The sequence below is a fragment of the Poecilia reticulata genome, linkage group LG4, assembly GCF_000633615.1.
Source record: "Poecilia reticulata strain Guanapo linkage group LG4, Guppy_female_1.0+MT, whole genome shotgun sequence".
Taxonomy (NCBI): Eukaryota; Metazoa; Chordata; class Actinopteri; order Cyprinodontiformes; family Poeciliidae; genus Poecilia; species Poecilia reticulata.
Genome location: NC_024334.1, coordinates 17914602 through 17923716, shown reverse-complemented (window position 1 = coordinate 17923716; position 9115 = coordinate 17914602). Strand labels below are relative to the sequence as shown.

General features: G+C 40.3%; 1 protein-coding gene across 1 annotated transcript in view; it reads right to left on the bottom strand.

Moving 5' to 3' along the window:
- Window positions 1-3060, bottom strand: part of rp2 (RP2 activator of ARL3 GTPase) — a 7291-nt gene extending 4231 nt beyond the window's left edge. Inside the window, exons 1-2 of the mRNA XM_008407617.2 lie at window positions 2744-3060; window positions 941-1609 (exon numbers count right to left, since the gene is read on the bottom strand). Coding sequence (XP_008405839.1) covers window positions 941-1609; window positions 2744-2902 — 828 coding nt within the window. The 5' untranslated portion in view covers window positions 2903-3060. The remainder of the gene's footprint in view (window positions 1-940; window positions 1610-2743) is intronic.
- Window positions 3061-9115: the final 6055 nt, after the last annotated feature.

Genomic DNA, 9115 nt, shown 5'->3' with positions numbered 1-9115 from the left:
AAAAAAAAAAAAAAAAAAAAAAAAACCAAGAAACAAAAACTGCCATGGAGACAGAAATGTAAACCAAAGAAAGCTACAAAACAAAAAGGTGCAATAATCTGTGGATTGAAAATCTCAATCTGGATACAATCTCAACTAATATCCAAACATTACTCCACAGTTTTTTCACAATTAATTCGACTAATCGAATTCATGATGATTAATCCAATATGGAAATAATCGACAACTAATTTAGTAATTGATTAATCGAACATATAGACTCAAAAAAAGACAACTTTCTGAAAAAACAACACAGTCAGAGCAGGAATTAAGCCAAACTGTACAAAATACATAAACATTTTGCATTTAAAATGAAAAACCTTCTTTGTCTGTAAATATGTTTTACCCCAAATTCCTCACCTGGTTCAAAGTCTGTAAAAAAAAGAATCTCCTTTTAAGGACATTTTGCTATTAATTTATTAATAGAAAAAATAAACAGGTTATTATGCATCCTTGGCTACAAATGATCAAACACACACTAGGCATTTTAGGCAATAACATTTTTACTTTTTTTTATCCAAAAAGTAATTTAATTATTTGCTTACTTGTATCTTTTAATGCATTTGTAACATTGTGTAGTAAAGGCTCAAGCAGTTAAATGAAAAAGCTGCAGAATTTGCCAATTTGTTTTATCATATTAATTGTCAGAATAATAGACAGAATCAAGCATTTCTGGATGTCTCAATCAGGACCATGGAGGTCCTTCTGTTTCATGCTTTTCTAGGCTGTGTTAGCAATAGGAACAATGATTAATTCATTAAAAAAAGAAGCATCTGACGTAAGCTCTGACAACATTAGCACCACCCTTTCACCCATTACCCACAAAGACTTTCTCTTTCTACACACTTTCCAAAACGACAGGGTTCGAACAAAAAGCACCTTTTCTCCCACCAACACTCACCTCATCGATCAGTTTCCGGGCATTTGCAGTGGTGTAGTCCCCGGCAAAGAAAACGAAGAGGCAGGACTCCTCGCTGTCTTTCCGCCTGCCTCCCTTCGTTAAAGGCACGATGCTCCGGTCGGTCTCAGTAGAGATCCGGACGGACTTGAAATCGGACTCCGGGTCGGGCGCTGGCACAAAGTCCGCCACCTTTGCGTCTTCCGGCAGCAGGCTCCAGTTGTTCTCCCCAGACACGGGCGTGAAGTCGTGGATGTTGCTCCAGTTGTTGTTGAATATGCTCAGCCCAGCATCCTTGAAGTGGAAGGCCAGCTCCGGGTAGTAGTACTGGAAGCAGCCGAACTTCATTCCCGTGGAGGACTCGATGATGGGCTGGGTGGCGCAGCACAGGAAGACGTCCATCTTTTTACAGTCCCTCGCGCGAAACTGTTGGCAGGCCACCACGCACTTGATGTCTTTGCAGTCCCTGAAGAACACGCTGCCCTTCACGGGCCCGAAGACGATGCGGCAGTTGACACAGTCGTCGATGCTGATGGTCGCCGAGTGGTCCAAGACGAAGATGTTGCAGTTCACGCAGTCTTGGATGACAAACGGCTTGCCATTCAGCGTCCCAGGCAGCCGGCCCACGGTGACGTCTTTGAGTCCAGTCAGAGTGTAATCCTTGGGGTCAACCTGTGCAGAAACACATATCTTTGGAATAAAACATTTAAATACACGCCAAACATGGAGAAGCAGCATTCAGCTTCTATGCACCACAAATCCAACATGTTTAGAGTGTTCCTTGATTCACTGGAACATTGACCAACCCTACAATACCCCACTCTGCTCTCATAGACTAGCCAGCAGTAATTAGCAAACCCTGGTGGAACTGCAGTTCTGCTGAGCTCCTTATATGAGCTACTTTTCAGTGCAACACTAGTAAAAACATTGTAACATTATAAAAGAGTTAATGGAGGAGTCAAAACTCTTAAGCTATTTTTGATATATAAAATCTATTTTTATAACAGCTGGAGTTAACAGTTATTTGATTGTGCTATAAAATGGCATCACGTGCCAAACAAATGAATAATGTTGCCCCTTTAAGTAACCTGCATCACAACTTTGATTATAATCACAGCTACATTTGGAGTACATTTATTTTTTGCAACAAAAAATAAATAGTATTTCAGTATCCTAAGTAATTAGGTGCGATTCCACCTAATTACTTGAAAGGTGTCTCATTATGCTCTTTTAGGCCTGAATCATAATGCAGTCGGTGGGGTGACCCTTTTATTACACCTTCAACAAGCAGCGAGTCTAAAGGGAAGTTCATCTACTGCCAAGCCAGCAACATAAGGCTGGGTTCTGTTGTGTAGTACTGTAATCCCATAATGAGATAAGGCTGGCGACATGGGAGCATTTAGAAAAAGGTGGGCGACATCTTGAACATTTAAGAAAAAATAGTGACAAATTCAGGAAATCGGCGTGTATTTCCTACCGTTTTTAATCGGACGACCTGGATGTTCATTTGTTTTATGCTTTTTTATTTTGTCACAATAATTTTAGTTCAGAGTAACAGTTTGTACTGCATTTGTTAATCATTTGTGCTCTTCAAATTTTTACACCAACCCAAAAGTCTAACCTTTTTCCCCTGTCTATAGTAAATGTGTAGCTAGCTGCACCATTAACAAACAATAACTACCTGGAAGTTGACGCAACACACCAGATAACAGCTGAACATCAAGATGATTTATATATACCTACCTACTTTACATTGCGTTTGTTTAGTGCTATTCTACTTGGATTTGTACCGTCCAGTCGCCTCACCTTTTCCCTCTTGTCCCAGCTGTACTGCTTCGGAGCCTCGTCGGTGTTGTTGCCAAGGGGAACCGAATTACCTGCAGAATCAGGACTCGTCGTTGTCGGTGTGAGGTTCTCCTTCTCCACCGACTTTCTTTTGGATTTCTTCGAGAAGAAGCATCCCATGTTGCCTTTTCAGCAGCGACCAGATATCACGACTCCGTCAGCCTGGAAGACAAACCCACGATAAAATGTGAGGCGCGACCGTACCTACGTGAGCTTCAGTTGACAGGGTTTTTTTTTTCCTCCCCCCCTTTTTTTTAGCTTCCTGTTTCGCAGCTTCGTTTTCCAACCTGGTGGTACTTGTAACAGCCAATGACAGAGCCAAACAGCGTGACGTATGTACGTAGGAGTGGTGAATAGCCGTGAAACATTCACGTACTAGAACTGCAAATACGATTTCCGTAAGAACAACATATCTGAACTTTCATTTGAAGCGTCGTGTGTGTAAGATGGGAATACACTCCTAATGCGTTTTAAAAGCAAGCCATAATTTTATGCCCAAACACTGCATATTTTATTCACAAAAACGATGCAGTTTATCAGATTATGAAACATACATTTCCTTTTACTTTATTTCTTTTATTTTGCGTTTGAAAAATGCAGTTTTAAACCGCATGCTACTTTTTGTTTTGAATGCATCAGTTGCATAAAAAATTTTAACAAATTGAAGCAAACCACAATACCTGTTTTTTCAGATGTTATTTTAACTGACTACCCTGAACGCATCACCAGTTCCACACCAGGCACTCTCCGAGTGATTCCTTTGCTTAAAACACATTGAACCGTAACAGAAAGATCAGATGACTCTCAGTTTACCTCTAATGTACTGATAGTCGAAATTACGTATTCGCTAATAGTTGTTTGGCGTTTTTATACATGCTGACCTGGTTCTTATGAGGATGTTCTGAAACTGGATTTAAATATACACATGTACAACAAACCCCAAACACCACGTAACCGTCTGACAACCACATGTCAGATTAGCGTCCTACTTTAACTGCTAGGCTATTCTAATAATAGGTAATCCCTATCACAACTATATTCATCCTGTCTTTTCAGTACTTTCTGTTTTTCCCCTATAGCCACAACGACATATGCAAAATTGAAACACAAAATAGGCACCATAGCAATACTCTCCAGCAGACCAGAGAGATCTGTTAGTGAAAGGCTGATGTTTTCTGCTAGGATCAGCCTGAAAAAACAGGGCCAGCTTGACCCTGTGGTGATATTGCTGAAGGTCATACCTGCTTTCGAGCTGCCAACCTGTTTGACGTGGAGGGCACGAAGGTTAGACCTCTGTCTAATATGCCCAGTTGGGCCTCGGAGCACTCCAACCTAGAAGGCAGGTTAAGAAGAGTCTCACCCCTGCCCAGCACCTTCCGGTTCACGGGTCTCCTAGTTTTTTGGCACCCTGTGCCAGAATGACTGCTGCGGTCGCCGGGGTCCAGTGCACGCTGTCTTTCTTCATGGAGAAGCCCTCAGGGAGTGCTGCGATGACCTGGGCGGGACCTAGTAAAAGAGTTAAGGTGCCTCATCATAGCCTGCTCCTGGTGGCTCAGAAAAGGCCTAAAGTTGACCTCCGACATGAGGATCTGGGAGTCGGGGAACCTGGCAGAAGCGACTTGCAGAGTTGCCTTGAGCTCCGCGATAGACGTCACCTTTGCCCTCTGACTTTTGTTATTGAGGCCAAAGGACAGGATCAGATGCTCTGCCGAGCTCTGGATGGCAGCCGTCTGCAGGAGTGTCTCCGGCCAATAAATGTATCCTATTATACATGTATATAATGTAAACAGCTCTATCAGAGATTCAATAAGTTTATAGAAGGTGTGTGAATGATCTAATGATCGGACTCCTGATTGCTGCCAGTCCACATTGTTAGCAGAACTAGAGGGCCCCAAAACCAAATTTCGCCTAGGGCCTCATGGAGGCTTGGGCCTGCCCTGGGTCTGAACGCACAGTGCCTCATAAATTCTTCCTCGTCGCTTCTGCAGAGAAATCTGCGCTGGTTCATCGGTCAGTTGGATCTGTTTGATCCAAACCAATCAACTGAATATTATTACATATGTGAGAGTTTCGTCAATTTGTCCTGTCATAAACTCTTGGAGGCGCCAACAAGTTAAATTCTGCTAAAATGCACCATCTGCTGAAAAAAAGTTGTACTGCATTCACTTTAGAAAGAGCGAAGTATTGTGGGTAATCCTCAGAGCCATGAGGATCACTGACGAAATCAGAGAGGGTGTCTCTGCAATGTGATAAATATTTATTCATTTTATAAAATGTATATGTGATTCTTTTTTTCATATTATTGAAAGATGTTTAATCCAGGTCATGCTACTAGTTCTGCTATTATATTGTTTTTGTCTTGTTTTAGAAGTGTTAGTCAGGGGTGAAAGTAGGCGGGTACGGTAGGGTACTGTGTACCCCTAAAAGATTTAGCGGGGGTACGCAGTACCTGTAAGAGGTGAGCGGCTGTCTGCTGTAAAGAATCAATGAGTTCACTGTGCAGCCGTGAGTTCACCCACTAATCAGCCGTGACTGATTAGTTTTTCAAGAACAATCTAAAGCACGACTTAAATCAGTTAATGAAGTATTCATTAACTGTGCTTTACCAAATCTCTTTATTGTTGTAGCAGATGGTTAATCAGACTGAGCTTTACACACAGAGTTTTATACGAATATATGGTTAATTTATGTTCTTGCATTGTTCCAAAATGCAAGTTTATATAAACTAAAATATAAAAATGGCATCCAGTAAATAAAAGGTAGTATTTTATTTTATTTTCAGAACATTTTAATTACTTGCTTTACCCTCTTTGAAAAGGATAAGAAGGGTGGTCATATTTTATTTTATTTCTTTAGCTCGCTTCCACTGGATGCAGGATTGCTGCTTGTTTCTTATTCTGAAGACTGGAATTTTGATTGTGGAGTCCTTTTTTACATCACGTCCTTTTATTTTCTTCTTTATTTTATAACTCAGTTTTTCTGACATGAAGCTTGGTTCAGCTTTTATTCTCACTTCTGAGCCAAGAGCTGGAATTGTTCTACCAGATGGAAACTACAAACTTGTCCACCAGTTTTACCCAGAATGTACTGTAGTTAGCTGATTGCTTCTCTGAAAGCTGAGTGCTCTCTTTAAAACTCCCCTTTTTCACGGAGCTCTTTTAATTTTTTATTTTCAGACTCCTGTTGCTGATATGAAACGTCATTCAGCTTTTAACTTCACTTCTGAGCTTCTGCCGACAGCTGGAACCAGGGGCGTCGCCAGGAATTTTGGATCCCCTGGCAAAATATTAGATTGGGCCCCCCTGCGCAGCTGCTGTTACAATTTTTTGAGGTTTTTTTTACCCATAAATTTTTTTTTTTACAATTTTAAAGGCTTGCAACTTGCTTTCTTTGGTTTAATTCTGATACTAACACAATATTTACTGCTCGTGAATTTTACATGCAACAGTCCGCATACAGTATGCAAGTATAGGTTGCTTAATTTTTTTCTATTAGATTACTGAAATATCTCTCCCCACGAGCAATAGTCAAAAACAATTAGCAAAATACATATAAAGCAATACAGACTTCTCAAAAAATGCTATGTAGTTGCATTTTATTCAAGCTGCAGTACATAACTTTAACAGAAACATGTTTTCTCCATATTTGTTAAAGCTGTTCCCATGTCGTGACAGTTTGTTATAAGACAGATAATCATTATAACAATCAATATGCTCCACCTCCTTCCTGAACTACTATTGCTATCTAAAGTAATGCATCGTTCTGATCAAAAACAACCAATCAGAACCAGTAGGAGGGTCTTAGTGTTGTTAATCAACTTCATTCACTCACTGCTAAATGTGCTAAGGGTGGAGAACCAACTTAGAATTTCAGGGAAATCGTTTATCTGCCGTCATTGGCAGCTATGCTAACATTCTTCTATGAAACATGCCTCGCTCATAACGCAGTGGCCGACTCAAGTTCAAATTCATACAATTAACATTTGGGTTTAGAGTCCACATCTTGTAATGAAGAGAGCTTCATTACTGGGACTGTTTTTACTTAAGTCAATGTATAGCACTTTAAAAGCACTTTTTGCACTTTATTAACAAGCACTTTATTTAGCACTGCACTTTAAGCAGAGATTTGCACATAAATAACAATTTGCACACGAGAAGTTTTAATTGTATTCATTGAGTATTTTAGTAATTAGCATGTAGCCTTTTGTTCTGGACTCTGCCCAGCTGCTCCTCATTGACAAGTGAGGTGGTTACCTGTGAAGGGAGGATAATTGTTACTCAGAGCAATGAGCTACTGGTGGGTCAAACTGAGCAAATGTTTGTGCATAATCTGTTAGGTAGTGATGGGTCCAGCAACACCGACGCGCCGGCGCATGCATCAAGCCCATAAACCAACACCCGTGTCGGTCCGCGTATAACTACTCCGGGGGTCCAGACACCATTCCGGGAGAGTGGGGGCAGGAAATTGTTTAAGATAAAATATAAAATATTTATAAAAAGTAAATTTAAATGTTTATATTTAGTAAAATGTATTTTATTTAAATAGGTGGAGATTTGTTAAGTGAGATCCCCCTGTGAATTGGAGGTGGTTGGGTCCGTCACACCTGAGACTATTTAAGCCTGCAGTTTTACCTGTGAAATGAGTTGTGTGTTGATGCTGTGAGAAGAATAAACCCACTGCTGTTTCCACCTGACTCTGCCTCAAGTAGTCTTCCTCACTGTAAAATCCAACGCCTTGTTGCACATCTTCTCGGCATCACACGTGGGTATTCCAGAGTGAAGAGTGTAATGCAAGAAACATGAAAATAGAAACATTTGGGATGAATTAACCTGTAGCTCTGAATTCCCCGCCCTTTGCACACATGCTCTAAGAGTGGCCTATTTCTATTATCGACTCACTGATGAAATACAAACATATTGAAGTGAAAGGTGTTTTGCAAAAGAATTCCTACCCTTTTGTCTGTTTCACGTTTTCCTCACGTGACAACCACAAACAGGTATCTCGGTTGAGATTTTAAGTGACAGACCAAAACAACAGTAGTGCATCACAGGTAAATGGAAGACAATTTCACAGTATTGTGCAAAAATCTAATAGTTTTGCAGCTGTAAAGTAGAGAATGAAATATCTGCCCATTTTTCCTTGGAAAGCAGGTCAGTCTTTGTTGGACTGGATACGTCTGGACTTTAACTAGGCTCTTTAATTTCATATGTATATGTTTTAGGTTGTTTTCCCGCTGGAAGGGAAACCTCTGACTCATTCTCAAGCCTCTTAAAGTTTTTCTTCTGATATGTATTTAGCTACACACACTTGCAAATGCACTACTTTGTGTTGGTTTATCTTATAAAAACCTTATATAAGAACTTTTGGTTTTAGAAATATATCTGGTTTAACAGTAAAAAAAAAAATGAAGGAAACTGATTTTTTTTAATGACCACTAGGGTTCAGTGCAATAACAGCTTAAAGCCTTAACTAGCCCTGAAGCCTCACTCATCCTGACTCAAAAGCCAAATTTTTCCTGTATGTTAACACCACTTCTTTGTTTAAAAAGATCAGCAACTGCATAAGGCCCAAATGGTGACACGAGACTTCTGTCGTACATTCACCAGATACCGCTCCAACTTCTCCGCCCAGTGATAACTTTATTTTTACAGGTTTTATGAGGCGATTTGGATTTTCTTTTCCAGGTTATTTTTCAACAAAATTCAAAATACAGCAATCACCCTTTAAAATAGTTTACATTCCTTCAGTTACTTAAAGCTGTGTGACCTTTCATACTAAGGGTTTAATGAATCTGTTCACTGACAAGAGTCCTCACTCCGAAAGAAAAGCAAATGTAGCCAAAATCTGAGAAAATAAACTGAAGGAATCAGGTTGAAATTCAAATTCTTCATTTTAAGTCAGCAGTGGTTTTTTTATTTAATTTTTTTTATATATATAGCAACCAGTAGTGCTTCTTTGATAGTGGTGCCCTGTGTGATATGGATCTTCACACAATACACAACTTTTCAAATCGCTTTTTCAGTTTTGAGTAATACTTTTTAGTGCCCTAAACAGCATTATGTCAGGGTCTGTTTGTCCTCCCCTTTTCCTAGTTTCTTAGTTTGTTTTCCTTAGTTTTATTTCCACCTGTCCCTGGAACCACCACTTCTCAAGACATCCAGCAGATGTCACCCATGCTCCACCCCTGAGAAGTGTCCTGGTTCAACCCGGACACACACCTGCAGCTGGTTTAGAGGGCGTGGACCTGCGATATAAGCAGCAGCTACACTCCGTCTCACCGCCTGAGTGTTTGCCTACCACGGTAACCAGCGTTCCAGAAAGAGGCCTTCTGTG